Raw genomic sequence first — 23653 nt, 5'->3', positions numbered from 1 at the left:
CACGAGTCTTTAGAGGTATGCCACTTTGGAATCGGCTTAAGTTTGGCAAAGTTATGGACTCTCGAAGTCTAATTTTAAGTCACTTTTTTACAAGACATCGGAAAATTAGAAAAAACTAACATAAAAATGAGTCAAAAATTTGATCAACGTTAAATTGAAAATTTTGAATGCAGATTTTCAGAGAATTGAATCACAAGTCAAATTTTAAGTCACTCTTTTACAGGACATTGGAAAATTAGAAATAACTAAAATGAAAATGGCCTTTTTCAAGCTCTCAAGGTTCTTTGATTTAACATTTCAATTTCTACTAAAAAAAAAACGCAGTTTAAAAACTAATTTTACGTTTATTTTGCTCTACACAAAACTCTTGCATCATAGGTCCTGACCCAATGGAACCCTCACTTAGTTAAGGTTCATGGGCGGAAGGCTGTTGCTGTTGCTACTGTCCGCCGAGCTGAGCGTGTCCGGAGTGGCTGTCTCTCGGGCTTGCAGGCGCGATATCTGCGGATCACGCTTGTCCTTATCCTTGCGCTCGCGATCCTTATCCTTATCCTTGTCTTTGTTGTGCTTATGCTTGTGTTTGTGCTTGTGCTTCTTCTTGTCCTTCTTCTTTTTCTTCTTGAGCAGACCATCGCCGGACTTCAACTTGCCCTCCTCATAGCTACTCTCATATTTGGTAGAGTCGCCCACATCGAGCATTATGGATGAGTTATCATCCTCGGCGTATATTTCGGTCTTAAGGCGCTTAGTTGCCTGATGGGATTCGCTTGCTTCGTCATCTGCCGGCAGGATGTTCACTTTGGTCTCACTGTCATAGGCCTGAACATTGAGCGGTTCGTCCAGCACTGTGATCTCTTCGCTGCGCTCCAGCTTTATGATCTCATCGCCCACCTCAAATGCTTCAGTGGCCGTCCGCTTGATTGTAACCATGGCGGGCTTGTGTCGCTCCTGTGGCTCATTGTCCATGATGTCAATTAGCGCTGGAGGTGGTTTCGAATCACTGGTCTTCTTGAAACTGCCGGTCACACTACTTGCACTCCCACCATTATCTTTCATCAAATCCTTATAAAAGCTTTGGTTTTCCCCAGCTTGCAAACAACTCGGTCGCTTGCTTCCGTACAGAGCGTAGTACAGATCCACAATATCGCAACGCAGCTTGGTGTCGTAGGCCAACGTGTTGATGCTGAACCACAGGCGGTCTACGAGATTGGGTTTATCCAGGCGGCTGCGAGATTCGCGAGTGAAGGGCGTATTATTGATCAGTAGTTGGGCTAGGGCATGGCGTGCCGCCGGATCGGGATCTGTTTCGAGCAGGGTGATCAAATGCTCCAGATCCTCGCTTCGTCCATCCACCTTCACAAAGTCCACCAGACACTCCATGGCCGCAATGCGAAGATCCAGATAAATTCCATACTCCGCATAGCTGCGGTAAATGTGCGGCAGTGAGGGCAGATGACCGAACTTTTGCAGCTTTCGGATGACCTTCAGGCAGGAAACGGACACCATGTACTTGTACGAGGGCAGGTGCTTCTCCATATTAAGCAGGCGAGTCACTTCATCTAGCACCAGCCTGCGGAAAAAAATTTAATAAACAAAAGCTAATTATTTCCGCGTTGCAATCTTACTTTGCATCTGTGGAAAGACTGTCCGTGGTGATCTGTGTGCCGTGGATGGCAACGGAGACCACAGGTGTTAGAGTTTCGCCCAGAGCTTCCACTAAAGCAGCTCGATAGTAGGCATCTGTATAATGGTTGCGCGAGTTCTCATTATACTTAAAGAGATCGAAGAGGAAACGCATTACTTCCGGGGGGCAAATGCCGTGAGATGTGCGCAGACCTGAAAAAGGAAATCGAAGTTAATAAAATATTCACCAACTCTTAGCTCTTAATTAGCCTCTCACCTGCCATGGCCACGGGAATTGCCTTCTGCAGGAAGTACAGCTGAAAGTTAGAGAAGTTGTTCAGCTTGATAATGTGCGGAGCACTAAAGGAGCCGAAAAACTTCCTGAATATGTTCAGCATTGCGGGCGGACCGCTCCAGGAAGCCACCATCTGGTTGGCCACTTTGGTCAAGCTGTGGGCCGCCTCACAGCGCACTTGGTAGAAACAACGTTCGCTTTCAATGGTGTCGGTTAAGGCGAGTCTAGTAGCATTTGTGGGGTACTTCTGCAGGGCCTGGATGGCCTGGAATTGTGCAGTGACATCACGTTCATGCCGAAGCTGATATTGCCATTGGAAGTCGGGCTGCTCGATGATGAGGTCACGCAGCAGAATCATCTCCGGGTCGAGGCGGATCCAAAGCACAGGCGAGTCGCTAAAAGAATCAGATAATTAATGAATTGTTTTTAAGGACATTTCTTTAAAAGCTCACTCCATGGCTGATAAATCCATGTCCACCTCCTCGCCGGTACACAAAGGAATCTTTTTCTTTTTATTACGCCTGCTCTTCGAGTGGCAAGTAATATCCGCCTTCACCAGGGTGTTCTCAATCTGCAGAGTGTGCTTGAATGTACCATCCAACTCCTGCAGCTGCACTAGCAATGGTCCATTGTATTTCCTTACTCCCCTCTGATTAACAAAGTCCTGTCGGATCTCCAGTTCGATTGTGTTCCTCTTGCGATTGAATACAGATGTCAGCGAGAATTTAGCGTGGCCTCCAGTGCGCACCCACTGGTCCATGAAAACAGACATATCCTTTCCCGTGACCGTGAAGATGGCCTTGATGAAGATGTTGGTGGAAATGAGCAGCTGAGACCAGAGACCTGCGCCAATTTTCGTAGATGCCGCATTGGTAGCCAAAGCCAGCTGCTTGTTGAACACTTGAATGAGCAACTCCTGGCCGATGCGATGCTCCAACATCCGGATTACCAAATGCGCCTTTCTGCGCATTGCCTCCACGTATTTGGGCGACACGGTGTGCAAACTCTTAATAGGGAAATAGTGGACAATCTCCTGCTGCTTGCTAGCAGCTGCCGATGGATTCGTACCGGAAACGGGTAATGGAGCTGGAGGCTGACTGCAATCGAGGATAATTCCGCCGTACTGTTCCTCGTAGCGAACGACCCGCGCCAGTTCGGATTGTACCCAGGCGCGGTACTCGTTGTTTCCGAAACACTTCCTCGAATACAGACCGCACAGGTACTCGGCGATGCCTTTGGCCAGCCAAGTGTCCGACCAGTGGTGTGATGTGATGAAGCAGCCAAAGAATTGCTCCGCCACAGCCCGTGACATAAAGGTTCGAGATACATAGGTTTGATCGATGATTGCTATCGAGTGCAACAAGTTCACCGAAGCGATGCTCATGGTCGCATAGGCACTTATGTCCGTGTCCAACTCATCTACAAACACCTGTTTGTAGCATGAGAACGGGTAGCGCGTGGAAAGGGTCTCCTCGAAGAACTCAAAGGCCTCGTGCAAGTAGCGAACAGTATTCTTCAGCAGAGGTAGCATACCGGGCAGACAAAAGTGGGTCACCTCGTGCATATGGGGATCTACATAGATCTCGAATTGACCCACGGCCAGAGCAATGTTCGGTGCACACACAGGAGTTGTCACCGTGTAGTGAAAGGTCTTCTTCCGAAGATCTGGGGTCATAATAACTTCCACGAGTTCTCCACACGAAACTGCAGTCAGATTCTTGTCCACGGTGAACTCCAGCCGCCAGGTGCAAGGATCCGCAAAGCTATCTACGCAGGGAAACCATAACCGCGTGGAGTTCTCATAGCAGTTGGTAAACAAATGCGAGCAATTAATCTGTGTCTCATCGTCCGTGGAAGAGGGAGGTATAACAAAGTGTACTCCGCTTTTGGGATTCTCCAGCGAGAATTCGATGCGGATGCGCAGCCCCTGTCCCTCCTGGATCATGGAGTAGCCCTCGGGCGGCACCTGGATCAGCAATTCACCATTGTTCACATCCGGATCGGTGATCTGGGCGGCGGACAGATGGTGCGTGGAGTACACTTCCAGTACGCGGCTCTTGGGATCCTTGTGCGTGATGTCCTGGAAGGGATCGAAGTAAACGAACTCCGCCTGGCAGACATCATTCAAAACGACGCTGTAGATCCGCAGCTGTTTGGCATTAAGGCGGATGAGGCGCAGGTTCTCGCTGTTAGGTACTATTGTCAGCTCGACCACGCCCTGAAAGATGGATGTGTTGGCATATAACTTAGACATATCTGATAGACATATATCATATCCTTACGATTATGCTCTTCCTCTCGAAACTGATGCCCGTGAGACTCACAACCTGATGCGCCGTGCTGGTGGAAGGGAAAAATCTTTATTATGGCATTCCTAAAAGATCGGGGGTGTACTTATAGTTTAAACGGACGCAGCGGCACCTCGGGCACCTCAGGTTGCGTTTCCATCGCTCAGTTGCCGGTTCTTCTCCAGAATTTATTAAATAATTTGCGTTTGTTATCAAAAAACAAGAGCCCTGTTTAACTTCTTCTTCTTCTCCCTGTGAATGCCGACAGGGCTAAAAATACCAAATAATATGTTGGTATATTGGCAACTCTACGTGGTGATGCAGCCCTACAGACATCGTTTAACCCTTCCGTGGTATTTTGGTGTTTATTTGTCCCCTTTGTAAAGTTTTAATTAACCATAATTATTTATGTTTCACCCACAAATTATGAACTAATAACATTAATTTAAAAACTAGGTACCAGCTTAGCAGTTTTTTGTTGCAAACTAATAGCTGGTAATAGGTCGAACCATGTACATAATTTAACAGTCTGAAAAAGTCATTTATTAATATCGGTTCGAATACATAAACAAATGTATTTCTTTTAGTTTTATTAAATGAAACTCGAACTTTCATAAATTGAATGTTCACCCTTTCTAGCATGGACTCTTATATGTAAAGCGAAAATAAATGATTTTCACAAGGGTTAAAGATTATGAATCATTTACCGAGAAAGTTAAATTTGGATACTTCTCCCATTTAAAGCGTTCAATTCCCAGCGAGTCAGCAGTTTTACCACGGCAGCGAGTTAATCAACATCTGGATACAGATAGTTCCATAGATTTAGCCGATTTAGAACGTCATAAATCCGTAGAATTAGGAAAAACCCGTGCGTGGAAGTGAAATACTGCGTTAAAAATGTACGGCATTGATAATTACCCCAAGAATTATCATGCCAGTGGCATTGGCCTTGTCAATTTGGCGGCCTTGGGCTACAGCAAGAATGAAGTCAGCGGCGGGAGCGAAGGAGGAGCACCCAAACCCAAAGCGGGTCTGTACCCCTCGCTGCCCTATCCCTCATCGGAATCCGTGGGCGGAATGCCATATGTGGTGAAGCAGACGAGTCACGCCCAGAATACCTCGTACCCGGGACCCGGAATGGGTATGGGTATGGGCATGGGAATGCCCATGCCGGGAGCGCCATCAGCACCAGCACCCTATCCGAGTGCATCGCCATACCAGGGTGGTGGTATCTATCCCAGTCTGCCCTCTGTCAATTCATCGCTGCCGTATCCCAATACCTCTCTGGCCCCCTACCCATCCGGAATCCCCTACCCAACTGGAATGCCGCAGCCCAATCTTCCCTATCCTGCTGCTCCGCTAGCACCATATCCCTCTGCAATGCCCAGTTTGCCCGGCATGCCAATGCCGTATGCTCCGATGCCAACTAGTCCGGCTCCGCAGCACGGCGGAGGATTCCCAGCTCTGCCATATCCCACGGCTCCACCACCGGCCAGTGCCCCAACTCAGGAGGAGGAACCTTCCGTGGGCATTGCCGAGCTGAGCTTCACCAGCGTAAAGGTGCCGGAGAACCAGAATATGTTCTGGATGGGTCGCAAGGCCACAAGTACCCGACAGAATAGCGTCAGCAAAGGAGATTTTCAATCGCTGCGCGCAAGCTGTGTGGCCAATGGAACCATGTTCGAGGATCCCGACTTTCCGGCCACCAATGCATCGCTGATGTACTCCCGGCGACCTGATCGTTACTACGAGTGGCTACGTCCCGGCGACATCGTCGATGATCCGCAGTTCTTCGTGGAGGGTTATTCGCGATTCGATGTCCAGCAGGGAGAGCTGGGCGACTGCTGGCTCCTGGCCGCAGCTGCCAATCTGACGCAGGACTCGACGCTGTTCTTCCGGGTGATCCCACCGGATCAGGACTTCCAGGAGAACTACGCCGGCATCTTCCACTTCAAGTTCTGGCAGTATGGTAAGTGGGTGGAGGTGGTCATCGATGATCGTCTCCCCACTTATAATGGGGAGCTGATCTACATGCATTCAACGGAGAAGAACGAGTTCTGGAGCGCCCTGCTGGAGAAGGCCTACGCAAAGCTACATGGTTCTTATGAAGCTCTCAAGGGTAAGCCAAAGGAATTTAATTGTTATAAAGAACTCTTATCAATAATCCTAAAAAATGTAGTACAAACATTGTGGTATAGCAACATTTGTTATATTCATTTCTAAAAATACAACATGCTTATCGTAGATTCTTCATTATTATTTATGTTAATGTGGTCCATTTTGTGGTTGACAGTTTGTTGTTGCGATAAGTAAATAACTCATTTTTGCCTCGAAACAACAAAGTTCTGAAATATTCGCTTACATCATTAATTTCAATTCCGATAAAGCAATCGTATTATAAATAAAAAAAAAAACCTATAATTAAGTATAATTTAAAATCAATTGTAATCATTATTTCTTTACATCTAGGCGGCACGACGTGCGAGGCCATGGAGGACTTCACCGGCGGCGTCACCGAGTGGTATGACATCAAGGAGGCTCCTCCAAATCTATTCAGCATCATGATGAAGGCCACTGACCGCGGCTCGATGATGGGTTGCTCTCTGGAGCCAGATCCAAATGTTTTGGAGGCAGAGACGCCTCAGGGTTTGATCCGCGGTCATGCCTATTCAATTACCAAGGTGAGCCTCTTGGACATCTCGACGCCGAATCGCCAGGGCAAGCTGCCCATGATCCGTATGCGTAATCCATGGGGCAATGACGTTGAGTGGAGCGGTCCGTGGAGCGATAGCTCTCCTGAGTGGCGCTTCATTCCGGAGCATACAAAGGAGGAGATTGGTCTAAATTTCGATCGAGACGGCGAGTTCTGGATGTCCTTCCAGGACTTCCTTAACAACTTTGATCGCGTGGAGATCTGTAACTTGTCGCCCGACTCTCTAACTGAGGATCAGCAGCAGAGCTCTCGCCGCAAGTGGGAGATGTCCATGTTCGAGGGTGAGTGGACATCAGGCGTAACGGCCGGAGGTTGCAGAAACTTCCTGGAGACCTTCTGGCACAATCCGCAGTACATAATCTCACTGGAGGATCCCGACGACGAGGACGATGATGGCAAGTGCACGGCTATTGTGGCCTTGATGCAGAAGAACCGGCGCAGCAAGCGCAATGTTGGCATCGATTGTCTGACCATCGGATTTGCTATATATCACTTGACGGATCGGGACATGCAGGTAAAGCCCCAAGGAGTGAACTTCTTCAAGTATCGGGCATCGGTGGCCCGATCTCCGCATTTCATCAATACGCGCGAGGTGTGCGCCCGGTTTAAATTGCCTCCTGGTCACTACCTGATCGTTCCCTCGACCTTCGATCCCAATGAGGAGGGAGAGTTCATCATTCGCGTCTTCTCCGAGACCAGGAACAACATGGAGGAGAACGACGACGAGGTGGGCTTTGGCGAGACAGATGATCGCATTGCTCCGGCTCTGCCGCCACCAACTCCAAAGGAGGAGGACGACCCACAGCGCATTGCCCTGCGCCGCTTGTTCGATAGCGTGGCTGGCAGCGACGAGGAGGTCGATTGGCAGGAGCTGAAGCGCATCTTGGACCACTCGATGCGCGATGTTATGGTGGGCAGCGATGGCTTCTCTAAGGATGCCGTGCGTTCGATGGTGGCCATGCTGGATAAGGATCGCTCCGGTCGCCTGGGCTTCGAGGAGTTCGAGGCTTTGCTTACCGATATTGCCAAGTGGCGGGCGGTATTTAAACTATATGACACCCGTCGCACTGGCAGTATCGATGGTTTCCATCTGCGCGGAGCGCTCAATTCGGCTGGCTACCATCTGAACAACCGGCTGCTGAACGCCCTGGCCCACCGCTACGGATCGCGGGAGGGACAAATACCATTCGACGACTTCCTGATGTGTGCCATCAAGGTGAGGACATTCATCGAGATGTTCCGCGAGCGGGACACGGACAACTCGGACACGGCCTTCTTCAACCTGGACGATTGGCTGGAACGAACCATTTACTCTTAAATTACTTGCAATTGATACTAATCTAATCCTAAGTGCCACGTTTACTTATTCTTAATGTGCGTTATTCATGCCTGCTATGAGCGAAAACAAATCCATGACGATACAGCCCGGAGATCGGGAGAGATACATTCACTTAGCCAACAAGAGAATCTTATCAAATGAACAAATCCGGAAACAACATCATGTGGCGAAATTGGAGTGGCCTTGGAATGGCATGAGGTCGCGATATTACCCACATACACAATTTATACAATCAGCACTATAGATTTTATACTATAGAGAGCAGCTGGAGCGATGACTAAGAGCGAGCATCAAAAAAAGCTCTATTGCACCTCGACAAGAGCCGCAAATTTGCTAGTACAAACTGAAAAGTGCATTACTACCTTCTAACAGCCATCAACAATATTTATAAGATATACGGAATGAATAAGCATGTATTTTTATAACGTAATCTCAAACCGGCCCATTACATATTAGTTCAGGTGCTAGAGCTATATCAAATCTGAATCTGTTGTCCAAACAAACGTTGTTATTGTTATCAGGGAAGCAAAGCGAATCGAACAGAACCAGTAACTCATCGAATAATTATAAGCAAATATCTGAAAATTTATTAAATTACATTAGAACTTGTACTTTCCCTTTTATTTGTATTTAGTTTTTGATCGGTAATCTGAACTAGCACGCTCTATGTTAAAATAAGTGTTTTCTAAATGTCAAACTAACTGAAATTAACCTATTGGGATAAGAGGCTTTTTGTTGGACGCTTTTGTACTATATACTATAATTTTTATGAACAATTTCACTAATCAAAATTATTTATCTAAATGTAATTGTTACTTTCGAAAATTTAATTGTTGTATGCCTTCTTTTTTATGTAAATAAATAAACAGCAGTTCATCTATTTGACGGTTATAACCATATCGGCACCGCTAGGGACTCCAGCATCTACCATTATCTGTTTCATTTCGTCTATCGATAAATCGTTGTCGGAGGCCAAGTTGTTTAGAACCTCTAAAAAGTCTTCATATTCTAGGCGCCATTTCCTAGAGGGTTTATAAAAACATAGTTAAATGAGACATTGAAAGACATACTAAATTTCCATATTTTATATATGTTATTTGGAACTTGATATTACTTTATGTTTAGTAGAAACTTTTTTTAGTTTGATTGATGATTATAAATTGCAATGTTGGTATAATATCTATCTAACAATGTTACTTACTTGTATCGCATATAGATAAGACCCGTCTGGGTTCGTGTAATTGGATTTGGCATGAGCTTCGCCTGCTCCAGCCAGGCATCCAGTTGTGAGAGTAGTATGCTGTCAAAACTCTCGTTCTCGATATCCGTCGGCACCACCTGCCTCCGAATAATTCTCTTGATGCTTAATACTCTTTATTGAACAATTCGTCATACCTGAAAATTGGCATACACCAGGAATAGGGTGTCCAGGGTGTGCTTCTTAGGTTTATCTTCATCATCGGCCATGGTTAATTTTCAGTCAGCAGTTCATAAAATCGATTGTGTTCAAATTAGAATTGCTTTTTTTTGGCAGATAAAGAAAAGTATTCTATGTGGGTGTTGAGTCTATATGTATTTTGAATTGTTTTGTTGATAAACAAAGCGTTCAGAGAATGGGAAGCTATCTAGACGACTGTTGCCATGGGCACAGGCGTCGTTTTATTATTGTTTATTGTGAAAGTTGGCGACGATGCGCCTGACGTACGGCAGTAATTTGGGGTCACACCCATCGCTTCTGATATTTTCCACTCCGTACGGGGCTACTATGACCACCTGATGGAGTATATTGATGCCCACGTTGTCCCCAAGATTTTGCCACTTGACAGGGGCATCTCCGAAATGCTTGACCAACACCCTAAATAAAGCTTGACCAAAAGGGGATGCATTGGCGTGATAACTTCGGTAGGAAATGGAACGCTGTTCGGTCGTCATTCGCAATCGCTCTTGGAGCTAAAATGGGAAATGATAGAGCTTTGGGGCTTGACATTTATCTAGAGCAGCTACCATATGGATATTAATCGGTTCTGGCGTTTGAACATCCTCCATGGGCAGCATTTCCTTGACTATCTCTATGTCCACGCACATGGAAATATTCACAATAGTGAGTTTCCAGATGGTCTGCTCATCACCACCACCTTTGCTTGAGGGACACTTCATCATCAGCATTTTAACGCCAAGATCAAAAGCCACCACCTAGGGTAATAAATGCATTATGTAATAATGATTAATAAATATAAATATTAAAACTATAAATTTACCTCTCCCGAAATATTCTCCCCAAAACAAGTTTTGCAGCGCACTATTGAGCCCACGGTGAAGCAAGGAGCCAGCGACGACATTTTTTCAGGCTGAGAAATAAATGCTGAATATCTGATTAAATGTGGCGATACCCCGATGCCCGATGTCAAGTTCATAGCATTCTCCGTTTTCTATAGCTTCGCCATTCTGTCGCCGCAAAAGTCCGTTGTGCTTGTGGTTTTATTTCTTTTTATTTACAGTGTATGTATGCTAATTTATAATGTACTAAATATAAATGTTGTATATATATATTTCAAAAGTAAACCGTTCCTTTTAATCATATATATATTTAATTTCGCAGTTTAGCAGTTGCTGTCTAAATTGTTGTTTCTGCATGAGCGTTGCTTGTTCTCTGATGTTCAAGAAGTTTTGCTTTGTTTATTTTCATTATAATTATGTATGTATGGTATATATGCGCGTATGTATGTACCTTCGTTAGCACGATTAGCATACCCTTTAAATTATTTCTAACGCCAAAAAACAAAACGCTTTCCTCTGCTTTGGCGGAAACTGAGAAGAGTGCATCGGATAAATTCTTAGCAACACAAAATTCAAAGCGCATCAACGAATACGTAAAAGATAAATACCGAAATAGGGTCAGGACAGGCACAAACGCATAACAAATCGGACACTTAAACAACAAAACTGTACAATCTTTAAAATGGAGCATGAAGATTCTATGAACGGGTTGGGTTGCAAGTGGGTTGATCGGTCGCTGGTCTAATATCTAATGACTGTCTACAGTTCTGTGTTCCTCTTTTAGCACTTTAATGGTAGCTGCTTCTGCGACTCTCGAAATATTTGCTTTTAGTATAGTGTTTAATTAGTTACGCCCTTAACATCCTAATTATGCTTTTCAAAATCACTTTAAACGGGTAACTCTTTCCTTTCGATAATTTAGCTAGGTTTGCTATTAGTTTTGCTCGAAATTAAAAATTTTTAGCTGGACTGCTGGAGAAATGTTCAGATGTTCCGTCTGCAAATTGGCTGCTTGTGTTTAGTTAAATTTAATATCAAAAGGAATGATATATATGAGTAATATATATATAAAAATAAAACAATGCACTTTCTTTGCTGCTGGCCCCGTGCTTTAGCTTTACATTGGCCCATCGATGGCGCTCACTTTAAGGCGGAAATAGTAGGCGGAGCGGGCCAGCATGCACCCTGCGATCACGAACAGCGCCACATAGAGGATGTACATGCCACCGTGATCCTACAAAGAAACAGAGTAAGTGAACACTACTTTAGTGAGGGGAAAAATATTATTTTGATTCTTTGAAATGGGCATATGTTTATTTTCATTCCAAACATGTTGATGAATTCAATTTCTTGTGAAAATACTTACCGAAGCATACGAGAATGTGCCTATGGTTACGCCAATGCCTGCGATGAGGAACACCAGCGCCACAATGGCGAACATCACGCCGCGGCTATTGGCGAAGCGTGAGCCCACTGATGAGACCTTCCTGCAGTGTGGACACCGGGCCAAGGCGTTGTGATACGTGTTGAACTGCAAGAGCAAGCTTTAGATGATTCCTCGAGGGGCTAAATATAACTGGAAGCTCACCAAAAACGTGTCCGAACAATGGCCACAGGTGACGCGGCACATGCCCGGCATGGTGGGCACGGGCGGGGTGACGGGACTTGGGGCCAAGTTGATGATCCTCTTGCAATTGGGCCTTGGACAAGCTATGCGCTGCGAGGAGCTCTTGCAGATTAACAAACAGTTGCATGGGCAGCGAACGTACTTCTTGCCCGGCGGAGCGTTCCTTATGGGCTGTGGATATGCGAAACGTTACTAAGTTCCAGGATATATTAAAGTACAACTCACAGTAGCCTCATTGCAGTGGGTGCACTTGACCACATGCTGCTCCCGCTTCGTGGTGATGTCAATCATGTGCTGACATACCCGACAGGTGACCATGGGCACGCCTCCGGTGTTGGTGCTCTGCTGATACGGCGGCGGTAGCTCATCAGGTCCAATGCACGGCACAGCTGTCGGTCCACCATTGCCTGAAATTGAGTTTTAAAATAAAAATATCAATAGGATAAAGAGGTTAACCCTTGCCCTGCAAAGTCTAGACCTTTGGTGTAAAATAAATACATCTCGCCAGCAGAGTTCTCTCAACAATACTGCTCATCTCGTGGAAATTGCACCGCGGAGAGACTGAGAATTGCATTTTCTGATAGTGTGTGGGTCGGAGAAGCTGCGATAAACCAAATGGGTCAATGTTTTGGCTCTATGAATGCAGCGTTCCTGTCTTGGGATTAAACTAGTGCAGCTAGACCGCAGTTGTGGTACTCGGCTCTCGATCAAAACAAGTTCGAACTTTCTGCAAGAAGAATAAAAACATCAACAAGCCAGGAGGGGAAGACAAAGAAAGGCGTCGTTTGCGTACTCTTTCCGGTAAGGTCATATGGGTTTCTTAGATTATTTAGCAATTATGAATTGGAAATTCAGAAGTAAATGCTAATACATTTGCGGATTTCCCGGAGTCGGATTTTTCATTGAGTAAACTATATTAACTTGACTAATATTAAAGCACTTCTTTGTCTAACTGCTGTTTCAATTATTTGTGAATGTCTTAGCGGTCTGTGTCTATTTACATGTTAATCAAATCAAGTAAACATTAATTTAATCTTTCCTACGACAATTGTAGAAATGAAAATGACGAATGTATTAATGTGTAATAGGAGTTTTATAGTAATTATAATTTTATTCGTTCTTTATTTGGATTTGATGACATATTTCTAAAAGAAAACCCATTTGCTGAGTGACGACTGAGATTTTAATATCAAAGACAGTCTACATTTCCGAAGTTTCCAATTCGACTTCTACACAGAAAAAAATTGTTAAATTTAAAGCAATCACAAACTATTTTCTATATAAATCTAATATGAATTTCAAAATACCGAAAAGAAAATGTCCCATTCGGAAGATTTAAAAGGTAGCAGATCTTTTGTATAAGTCGTAATTTTATTGGAGCATCTGGCGGTCGTAAACCTTGAACCCCTTTTGAAACTAAACTCTTATAGAGTACTGATGATATGGCTTTCCCTGAGTTGAAGATCAGGTTCCTCTGCAAACAATGGAGTCGCTGCTTATTGCAGGCCTGCAGTGCCTTCAATTTTGCCCTGTGCTGCGATAAGGCAACGATGACTCATGGACTTGGCAGCCCCCGCGTTACCGCCACTTTATCACCACCGCCAAATCGATGCTGATTAAACAGCTGTGGGGAACGCTTTTTACACCGATTAAGGCGTCCTAGCATAAACAATAACAAAGGCATTTTAAATATTTGTCAGACACCGGCATAAGCAGAGAAAAAAGTTTGTGTTAAATGGTGTTAAGTTGCACAAATTTTCAAGTAATTAAGCTAGGGCTTAAATGAGATCGCTATCCAATTTTAAATATAATTTAAAATGTTTGAAAATATTGAAATGTTCTTTTCTACAAATCAAAGGGATTCTGTTCGAATTTATGTGTAAAGAAAGATGACGAATAGACTGTGGTGATAAAACCCCATGTTCATATCCGTCCGCTGCATAATACATTTCGTTCAAAAAAGTGACTAGAACTATTAAAAAATTTTATGTTATCATCATAAAATATAAAAAGTATAAAAATATAATTTTGAACTATATTATTTGAAATGATCAAAACAGCTATAATTCACTAGCTTGCCTAGTATATGTATATACTATAATATGTTGAACTTCAAATTTTGATGATTTCAGATAAAATTTTAACCCGATATCAGTAACGTATCAGTTTTTCTTTCTGTGTTTCCCCCATTATGACTCAGTCGGATGGAAGTGTGAAAATGCCAAGTGAGACGTGCAGACAACTTCGAATCACGGCTGCGGATAAGTAGAGCACCAGCACACTTGTTGGGCTTCCAACACCAACCGCCCGGCTAACTGATTGGATGCGGGTTGAATGCCCGGCTTTATGGTCACGATACGCACCGTCCTCGTTGGTGGCCACCGATGAGCTGCTCCCCGGATTGTCGGCTCCTTCGTCCACGGCGTCCACGGAGTTGTAACCATTGCCTTCGTCCTTGTTGATCAGGCTCTGACGCTCTGGATCCGCCATGCTGGATTATCTCCCGATCCGATTCTTCCGATACTATCTGGATAATCTGTGTAGAGCAACTCCCGTTAGTTGCACTTTTTGGCTGCCGCTGGCTGCTTTTGTTGTTGCTGCAACGCGTACTTTTCAACTGCAAAATGAGGAGGAAAATCCAAAATTTAGGCGTTGTGCCACATATTGAAGCACAAGTTCTTTGTTCCCGATTTCTGCAGTCACTTGTTCGTCGCGGTTTTCACTCTCGTTTATTGAAAACACATCCTCCCTTTTTTCCCTTTTCGGCATGCGCCGCAATTAATCAATTCTTGCCCACTGTAAGTGCAACGCCCACGCTGGCTCTTTGTCGGTTCTAAACTTATTACAACTGTCTAAATGTCTCGCATTTCAACCAATTGTTTAACAATTGATGGCCATATTTGTGCTATATTTTACCTTATTTTTGTTGAAAATGCACTGCGGTCGTTGCGATCTGGCCACACCGTATATGACTACCTGGCAACGCTTGTTGAGGTGGTGGTAGCTAAATCGGTAGCCCTCGTAGGGCGTTGCCACTTCAAGGAGTCATTAAAAATTAAGATCATTTTAAATAATTCAAATAAAGTTTAGCTTTTTTTAAACCTTTACACGAAAATGTGAAATGTTTAAAGTTAATACATTATTTTGAGGAGCATTTTTGAAATTGCAAGCCCAAAAGTTTCATTGAACTAGTGCAAGCTCAAAAGTTTCAGTGAACTAGTGTTCATTTGGGAACCAAAACAATTCCGCCGCGATTGATAAAAAAATGTCTAAAAAGGCTTACAAATCGGATGTAAATATCTGTCGGGATTCTGAAAGCCCAGAAAAGTCTTCAAATAGCTGTGTTAACGCATCAAGCAGTGACAGTGATTTAGAAACTAGCAGAAAACACAAACTACGTCGCAAATCTAGCCGAGCTTCTTCATTTCATTATAAAGCGCTGCCCATGCGCCTAGTTGGCGGTAATTCTGACAAAGCAGCAGATATTCCATGCTCCTCTCGGGATATAACTCTCAAATCTGCACATATTATCGAGGACAGTTCCGATTCGGAGTTTCATATGTCGAATGATACCAGCAATGATGAGCCCGCCAACCGATCCATAACTTTTTCAGCACGACCTATAGAAAAACCCGATTTGGTGTTTATAAGAAAACTACGCAAACGCAAGAAACCTAAAAACAAAACTTTGTACAAAGATTGAAATCCATTTTCAAATAGCAACTACTAACTAGGGTTACCAAATCCAAAACGCGCTGCAACTTCCCAACACTGCCAGCAAACTCAGGGTTGGCTAGTGCATTTTTGGAGTAGTGGTCAATTTTTACGAGCATAACTATTTACACTGTTTTTATGTAAATAAAACAAACAAATCGTAGGAAAATTAAGTGCAAAGTGTAAGTAGAGCATGTGGGCTGCCGCGGAGTATGGAATTCCAGATATATAACCTGGAATTACAGGTGTAAATCGGCGATGATTTCATTTTCACGCAGCGCGTTGTTGTATGGGAAACTTCGTCGTATTTCAGCCTGTTGTTGCTGTTGTTGTTGCTCACCATCCTTATGTTGTTGTTGCCGCAGCTGCTGCGTCACAAAAAGTGTTTATTTAATTCGATTTTATTTACATTTTATAGACAAAACCGCCTGCCATTTTAGGGCATCGAAGAATAACAACAACAGCAACGAAAGCAGGGCAAACACCTGTTCCAAATTGATTTTTCACATTTTCCTACATTCCCACAGAACAATTTACCCAAAAAAAAGATCGACTTCAAACAACAACTGTGTTTTGGCATTTTTAATCACAGCAATTAAAAAACATAGCAGCTTAAAAGCACTCAAAAACACACACATATGCAGAAATAGACCAACCGTAGTACCTAGTATTGAGTAGAAATTAGAAGTTAAATTAATTCGAACGAACGAAATTTCAAACCTAGTTTAACCACCGATTAGTACACAAAAAACAGTCAGGAGGAGAAGATAAATCAGTGGAAATATGGAGTCGCCACCTATGTTCAATAGTGTTGAGGATGAGTGCAGATATTGGAAGGAGCGCTCCAAGCAGTACCACAAAGAGTAAGCACAACGAATTACCCATTAAGATTACCATATAACTCCTATATAACCATATTATTTCCAGGTGGACAGATGTGAAACAGGAATACGACGAATTTGTGGAGCAGTCCCGAGAAATGGAAATCGAAATGGACGCCACTCTGGACCAGAAGCAGAGTATAATCAAAGATCTCACAGCCAAGCTCACAATGTTTGAGCGGGAAAACGAGTCCCTCAAGGTAGCCATCTCCATTAACATGAACGGAGTTTTTATCTAATAGCGATGAGACATTCCTCTTCTGGGTTTCAATTAAAAATGCTTTAATGAGTTCATGAATCGGATTCAACTAATACAAATTATAGTAAAACGTGGTAGTCTTTTTTCTCCTAAGAATCTATATTAACATTTCTCCACCTCCTCCTCCTTTAGCTCAAGTTAGACTCGCATGGCATTGAAATGTCAAACATGGAGAAGCAGCTAGAAACAGTGAAGAAGGACCGCGACACCATGAAGGTGTATCTGCGGCAACTGGAGCAGAAGAATGACGATCTGGAGCGAGCCCACCGCATACTAAACGAAAGCATAGAGAACTTCGAAAAGATGCTGGATCAGGCCTACGAAAAGAACGCACTTCTAGAGCTGGAAGTGGATGAGAAGGGTTTGCTGCAAGAGAAGCTACAGCGGCTGATGGATGAGACGAGAGGTGGGTAGTTGAAGACCAGTTGCCCATTCAATACATTATGCTTTTTCAACGATCTATTGCAGATCTCAAGCAGGAGCTGAATGTCAAGTCACGCTTTACCCCAGTGGTCAATGGAACGAGCATTCCCACGGCCAGCGACACCAACACAGTGAACAGCTCCATGAACTCGTCCGCCTCGCTGCCAAATGGTATTGTGGCCAACGGCGATTTGGTGAACCACGACAATACCGTCGCCACAAGAGCCACCAGCATCAGCGTGAACGCCCTCAATGGCAGTTTAGTTAATAAAAACGAATATAACCAGCAGCATTCGCTTAAAAGTAAGATACTCAATTCCCTAAAGAAAACCAGACGCGTCTTAAAACTGTCCAAGTCGAGTCGCCAAACGTTCAAGCCTTGCAATTAGTTTTGTTTTTAATTTGTTTTTACTTGTTTGTGACGGCGTTAGCCGGTTTAAGTTCCTTATTATTTGTAATTTCATTGTAAGTTATTAAAATTAAGAGCACAAATGTGACGAGAGAGTTTGCAACATTTCTTGTAGGCGAATTGTGCGTTTTGTGTGCGTCTGTAGTTAGTAGTTGACCAACTAACCTCTCGACTAACCTGCTGTGTATGTGTGCTTCCTCTTGCAGATCCCGAGAACCAACTCAATGGCAATTCCATGAACCCCAGCTCCCGCACAACGGCGCTCAACATTGTGGCCGACATGTTAAGAAAACTAAACGTAAGTCCCTCCGAAAACTATGAACCCTCGCATGCCAGTGTCCCCCAAAATCCTTACTCCTTATGTTTTGTTTACATTTCCCTTGTACCCACACTCCACCCTCCAGCTTATGTGTTTTTCCGTATGTTTTTAGTGGGACAAGGCCCTGCTATGTCCCGAGTGCGAAAAGTTTCGCTGCGTTTGCGAGCGCCCGGCGACACTGCAGCCGCCGCCATCGGCCAGCGAGTCGAGTCTCTTTCGCCGCGCCTTTGGCGGCAGCAGCAGCTCAGTGGCCACCAGCGCCCAGTCCACGCCCTCCAGCGATTGCAGCTCCTCCGGCGGCCTCAATGCGGGCTCGAATATTTTCAAGCGCTTCGCCGAGCGCATGCGAAACTCGCCGGACGCCAGCTTGCCGCTCTGACAATGCGCTCCGTTCGATAAAGCTAATTTTAGTTGCCCTCCGCTTGCATTTATTAATTGCATTGGTTAATAAATACAAAATTTATTTGTACCTTATTTTGCAGTCTTTGTTTTTGTTTTTAAAACACGTTTTACCCCGATTTAAACGGCACATATCTAAATTTTGAAAGTTAACTCCCGGAATCTCATATATTGAGTAACTCTATCGCTCTAAATCATCACATCAAATGATTAGAATGATGGATAATGGGTTTTTTCATTAATTCGAAATATTAAAAAAAAATTAAACTTAGTGTTACTAAGCCATGAACCATTTTTTTCAAAACATTAAATTGTAAAAGTAAGCTATCTGAAAAAAACGCTTAGAACTTATTTTATATATATACCAAAAAAATGGCCTTATTAATACTAACTAAACTTTACAAAATTCAATATTCAAAATTAGGCAGAAAGTGAAATCTTAAGATTTATTTTTAGCATTAAATATTGAATATTGAATAAGTATCGGTCTTTCTAGCCTATAAAACAAGCATAAAGCTTATTAGAGCTTGTTTAAAGTCTTTTAAATTATAATTTAGTTAATTAGAACCATGTTGATTTTTGATATTTCCGAATTTACCTAAGTCCCTGCCACTTCTGTATATTTGCAGGCGATGGAGACGAAACTGAAGACGTACCGCGAAAATGGCCAGCCCATGCCGCAGCGGCATCGCTCCGCCCAACAGTCCACCCATCCGGCGCTGGCCGGACTGCCTTGCCTCTCGCTGGATGCCGAGTAATGGGGGTCACCGCCTACTCAACCTCATCCTCATCATCCTCAAACTTAACCCCATCCCCAAACACCCATTGCGGGATACTGTTCAGTTGGCTTTACGTTTACGTTACGTTAATGTTACTGTTAGCATTAATTTAGCTTCTGCTGCCTCTTTATTTATTTGACCCAACTTGACTTGTATAAATCATTTGCGATATTATAAATTACACAACAGTTGATGTTGTCGTTTTGGAGCCCAACATATAACATGCCTTAGTACGAATTAAGAGTATATCTAAGCTAAGTCCCACACGGTTCACTTTGACTTCAATTGTTTTGGCATACAATGTGTTTAGCGAGTAAGTTTAAAGATGATCCTCTTCGAAAACAAGCGCAGAAGCTCTGTCCAAGTATTATATTCAAGTGGACAACAAATACTCGTAGCGTTTAGGAAAAAAGACAAGATCTAACCCGAAAACACAACCGATCACCTAGTTATACTGTAACTATCCCAAGAGCTATTTTTCTGTTTATATTTACGTGCGAATATAAATATGTAAAAATGCAATATTGTTAACAGCAAACTGTATAAAGCATAACAAAAAATCCAACGAACAGGCAAAAATATATATATATGAATAAAGAGCAACATCATTAGTTTAATAGAAACTCACACGCACTCTATTGTCAAAGACCGTGTGTGTTATAACTAATTAGTTTTAAATAATATTTGAGTTCATTACACAAGGTGAATGCTGCGTCAATTCCTATGCCAAGGCCAAATTCCCGTTTCAAAAGCTTTTTGCAGGGGAAGTACCCCGTTTTTAGACCAATTTCATTGCGGATTTTTCGGAGCTTTACCCCAGGAAGTTAAAGTGGGAGTGTGGGAGTCGCCAGGTGGTCTCGGCTGGGTGAAGTAAACTGGATCTGAAGCACCGACCTTGCCGTCGGGAAGGTCCGTTGGCGGTAAGCTAATGAAAGTACTCTGGTTTTTATAAGTAAGCACGGGTTAGCGTCCTCGAGTGCTGGTATTTAAGTAAGCCAGCATGGATGGAAAACTTCTCCTCGAATGGAAAATCTCCCACAACAAATGCAACAAAAAAATGAAGAAAAATGAAAATATGACACAAGCTTTTATCATACGCAGAGCACTTACCAGCGACAGGAATAGGGACGGACTTTCTGGTGTTGTTGCTCCTCTTGTTTGCTGCTGAGTGCATTGTTTACTGCAGGGGCGGCGGACGAACGAGGTGGTCCAAGGGGCGTGGCAGCAACCATAAGCGGATTGGGAATGGCACAATGCAGTTGCCGTTTGAAATAAAAGTGAGCAGACACAAAGCCAGACCTGCTTGAGTGCACCGAAAAACAATTTGGATATCTTTTTGGGATTGTAATTCAACTGGTATGTAAAGTATTAATACAAATATTTATAGACTAGTTTTAATACTTTCACAGGAATGAGTAGCTAGTCTTTTACATGGTGAATAACCAGCTTAGATTATATAGATATAGAAGACATGCCAGTTAAATTATTCACTCCTTTTTTATTCAATGGTTATAATTATATTAGAATCTTGGAAACAATTCATTCAAATTGACCAAATATTAAAGCAATTTATTCAAATTGTCCTAATATTTTTAATTTTTTGTAAAAGCCTGGTGAAAGGTAGTCAAAAATTTACATTATTTCTATGAGTGTGGTCTTAAGAGTAGAAGTGGGCGAGGAAGGTTATCCCTCTACTTGGCCGTTCTTTTTTCAAAAGTAATTTGAAGAATCTGCCCCGGTTTTTTTTCGCCGTCGCTGTCGCCTGATGAAGTCCCGCAAGAGGGACGATCCCTGGAAGCTAATTAACTGGCCGCGAATACAATTTCCCGTCGAGCACAAAGGCCAACAATCAGGACCTGGCCAACATCACAATAAGCGGGTCAAACGCAACAACGAACCCGATTCCCTTTGCAAACAAACCCAATTGTTTCGGCATAAAAAACGAGCAAACAGCTCGTAAAAAACTGTATCAAAACACTCGCTTAAAGTAAAAGCTCTCGAAATGCCCCAAAAACAGGGTGTTAAGGTCTGTTGGCCAAATTATCGCAGTCGTTAAACGAATGCCTTAAAGATTGTGGCATAACTGGAAGTGCAATTAAAGTCGTTAAATGAAGAACAAATGGGGTTTAGTTCTTTTTAAAGAGTAATGTTTAATTATACTTGCCAATTTATTTATAAAGGGGCACTATAATAATAAATTAAGTTGTAATACAAAAATTAAAAGGAAATCGAAATAAAAATCTATAGCATTCCTTAAATACAGGTAAAATAAGGTAGAAAATAACTTTTCACAAGTTTATTAATATCAACATTAAAAAATAAATTGAAAGTATTTTAAAGTCCTTATAATTCTTTTGAATATCTAAAAAGTTTCTGTTTAACTTTTATTTTCCTGTTTCAATTTTCTAGGACTATGAGCAGAGGAAACTGAATTTCGATTCCTTCTGTATCATTAGCTACTAATACCTTTTTCCTAAAATTTTGGCTTCCATATATTTCCATTTCCTGCGGCACCCTCTAAATTGGAGGGTGCCCAAAGTTTACGGCATTTATGCTATTTAAATATTTAAAAGACGCGGCGCGACGTCGTAATGTAAGCACGGAGCGAGTACACAAACGGAAATAATGATGAGGTGTGCTCCGGAAAGTGTGTGTGTATGCCTTTGTTTTTGCTGCTTTGTGGGCGCCCGAGGGCCGAAAGCCAGGACTATCCACACCGTATAGCCATACAGCCGTATAGCCGTACAGCCGTATAGCCCTGCCTAAACATCAAACAAAATCGATATGTGGGCGGTGTATATGATTTTTGGCATAAACAAGCAACAAGCATGGCATACAGGACACACACACATACTTACACATACATAAGCCAGGCCGGGGGGCCGTTTACAGGTTTGGTCCTTGCTTTGTTTGAGCGCCGCAGGACGCTCATTTTTCGTAATGAGTTTGTCTATGGGCTGAGGATGGGCAAATAGTAGCCTGACTGCCTGCTGCAGCAGCAATTACAAGAACCGAATCCCGCTGGCCGAAACTTGGCATATCCTTGAAAAATGTCTCCTTCTTTGGTTAAAAGCCGGTCGAAACCATCAGAAGCTATGTTGTGAAAGTTTTTTTGCTGACAGAGATGCTGCATTGATTTACACAAACATTTTTGGCTTAATTGGTATCGTTTCAAAATGGGTCAACCAATGGGGGTAAAACTGACGTATTGAAAAAAAGCGAAAAACGAATTATGTAATTCTGTAGTTTTTATTATTGATATTTTATGCTAACCAATGAAATATTTATAAATTATTATAAGCCTTTTTAAAAATTCACTTTAATCCATTATCTGAAACTTTAATAAAGCAATGGATCTAATTCAACCAACTATGTAGTTCTGTAGTTATTATTATTTTATCCAGGTTTTAATGTAGTGAATTAAATATAATAATTTATTTTTCAGCGTCTTTGTATAGTACTTTACGCAATATACTTTATTGGGAAGCCTAACAAAAAACAAAGTGCATGTCATAAAACTTTCATTTCGTAACCATATTAAATAGTCTTATTAAGTGTTCCCCAAATATCAGCAGAGCACATCTTTTATTTCATTTATCTCTTTAGTTTTTTGTCATAGACCTATAAAATATATTTTATTTATGCTGAGATGTCTGTGAAAAGCACTTTGCCCCAAAAGCGTCTTGTACATAAGTTGAGGGTATATATTAAACGCAACAATTCGGTTTAGCACAGGAAATCTTTGAGCACACACCAACACAGAAGCGGAAAAGGAAGCGCGCTCACACACATAGCGGAAAATCGTCCTGGGGGTCATATAAGTGTGTGTGTGTGTGAGAGCTTGTTAGGAGTTGCGCTGTCGCCTGGCATCTTCCTGTTGCCACCTTCCGGTTGCCATTACACTGAGCATTTGCTATAAATAATTTGGTCTCGATTTGAAGTGTGAGCCGTGATAATGAGATCCTCTTGATTAGCCACCAATATCGGGGGAATATTGGGGGAAAGGACTCTGTAGACGGAACTGCAGCAGATAATCAATCAGTCGCACTGCGCTTTTAATTAACACCCACATCCCGTTTGGTCCTTTCGACCGCAGCTCAAGTGGTCCTCATTAGCTCACATTTAGAGATTTAATTTAATTGCATCGAATCGGATTCGCCTGACCTTTCCTTTGGCGCGGTAGGTGTCCTCGTGTGCATAAGTGTCCTGATGCAATTAGATTAATTGACTTTCTGCTGCTTCACCTTGGCACCAGCAGCTGTAGTAGCAGCAGCTTTATATGGATTTTATGCTGCGCTCAATGAATTG

At 42.9% G+C, this 23653-nt stretch overlaps 7 protein-coding genes across 8 annotated transcripts; 3 read left to right on the top strand and 4 right to left on the bottom strand.

Moving 5' to 3' along the window:
- Nucleotides 1-330: 330 nt before the first annotated feature.
- Nucleotides 331-4464, bottom strand: LOC108039299 (transcription initiation factor TFIID subunit 2). The gene is made up of 6 exons (XM_017116246.2): nt 4317-4464; nt 4201-4255; nt 2371-4136; nt 1901-2313; nt 1626-1836; nt 331-1570 (listed from the first exon to the last, which is right to left on the bottom strand). Exons 1-6 carry the CDS (start codon nt 4364-4366, stop codon nt 403-405), a joined length of 3663 nt encoding a protein of 1220 aa, XP_016971735.1. The 5' UTR covers nt 4367-4464; the 3' UTR covers nt 331-402.
- A 424-nt stretch (nt 4465-4888) lies between these two features.
- LOC108039290 (calpain-B) lies at nt 4889-9138 on the top strand. The gene is made up of 2 exons (XM_017116236.2): nt 4889-6325; nt 6676-9138. Exons 1-2 carry the CDS (start codon nt 5104-5106, stop codon nt 8235-8237), a joined length of 2784 nt encoding a protein of 927 aa, XP_016971725.1. The 5' UTR covers nt 4889-5103; the 3' UTR covers nt 8238-9138.
- On the bottom strand, nt 8853-9770 carry LOC108039294. The gene is made up of 3 exons (XM_017116239.1): nt 9654-9770; nt 9460-9596; nt 8853-9280 (listed from the first exon to the last, which is right to left on the bottom strand). The coding sequence occupies exons 1-3, from the start codon at nt 9723-9725 to the stop codon at nt 9136-9138; spliced, it is 354 nt and encodes a 117-aa protein (XP_016971728.1). The 5' UTR covers nt 9726-9770; the 3' UTR covers nt 8853-9135.
- A 150-nt stretch (nt 9771-9920) lies between these two features.
- LOC108039293 (protein Hezron) lies at nt 9921-10672 on the bottom strand. Its single transcript, XM_017116238.2, has 3 exons — nt 10517-10672; nt 10263-10451; nt 9921-10208 (listed from the first exon to the last, which is right to left on the bottom strand). Exons 1-3 carry the CDS (start codon nt 10670-10672, stop codon nt 9921-9923), a joined length of 633 nt encoding a protein of 210 aa, XP_016971727.1.
- A 56-nt stretch (nt 10673-10728) lies between these two features.
- On the bottom strand, nt 10729-15151 carry LOC108039292 (type 1 phosphatidylinositol 4,5-bisphosphate 4-phosphatase). Its single transcript, XM_017116237.1, has 6 exons — nt 15079-15151; nt 14526-14779; nt 12388-12569; nt 12124-12333; nt 11902-12066; nt 10729-11769 (listed from the first exon to the last, which is right to left on the bottom strand). The coding sequence occupies exons 2-6, from the start codon at nt 14650-14652 to the stop codon at nt 11653-11655; spliced, it is 801 nt and encodes a 266-aa protein (XP_016971726.1). The 5' UTR covers nt 14653-14779; nt 15079-15151; the 3' UTR covers nt 10729-11652.
- Nucleotides 15152-15405: 254 nt separating this feature from the next.
- On the top strand, nt 15406-15875 carry LOC123037435. Its single transcript, XM_044458066.1, has one exon. It carries the CDS (start codon nt 15428-15430, stop codon nt 15863-15865), a length of 438 nt encoding a protein of 145 aa, XP_044314001.1. The 5' UTR covers nt 15406-15427; the 3' UTR covers nt 15866-15875.
- Nucleotides 15876-16622: 747 nt separating this feature from the next.
- LOC108039305 (nuclear distribution protein nudE homolog) lies at nt 16623-19972 on the top strand. 2 transcript variants are annotated; one of them, XM_017116254.2, is made up of 6 exons: nt 16623-16739; nt 16804-16957; nt 17149-17422; nt 17485-17742; nt 18055-18146; nt 19196-19972. In XM_017116254.2, exons 1-6 carry the CDS (start codon nt 16660-16662, stop codon nt 19322-19324), a joined length of 987 nt encoding a protein of 328 aa, XP_016971743.1. In that variant the 5' UTR covers nt 16623-16659; the 3' UTR covers nt 19325-19972. The 2 variants fall into 2 exon arrangements, with proteins under 2 accessions (XP_016971743.1, XP_016971742.1); XM_017116253.2 differs by lacking the exon at nt 19196-19972 and adding an exon at nt 18280-18641.
- Nucleotides 19973-23653: the final 3681 nt, after the last annotated feature.

Source organism: Drosophila rhopaloa, unplaced genomic scaffold (assembly GCF_018152115.1).
Source record: "Drosophila rhopaloa isolate 14029-0021.01 unplaced genomic scaffold, ASM1815211v1 contig_163, whole genome shotgun sequence".
In the NCBI taxonomy this organism is placed as follows: domain Eukaryota; kingdom Metazoa; phylum Arthropoda; class Insecta; order Diptera; family Drosophilidae; genus Drosophila; species Drosophila rhopaloa.
Note: the sequence above shows the minus strand (reverse complement) of the source record. Positions and strands in the feature narration are given on the sequence as shown.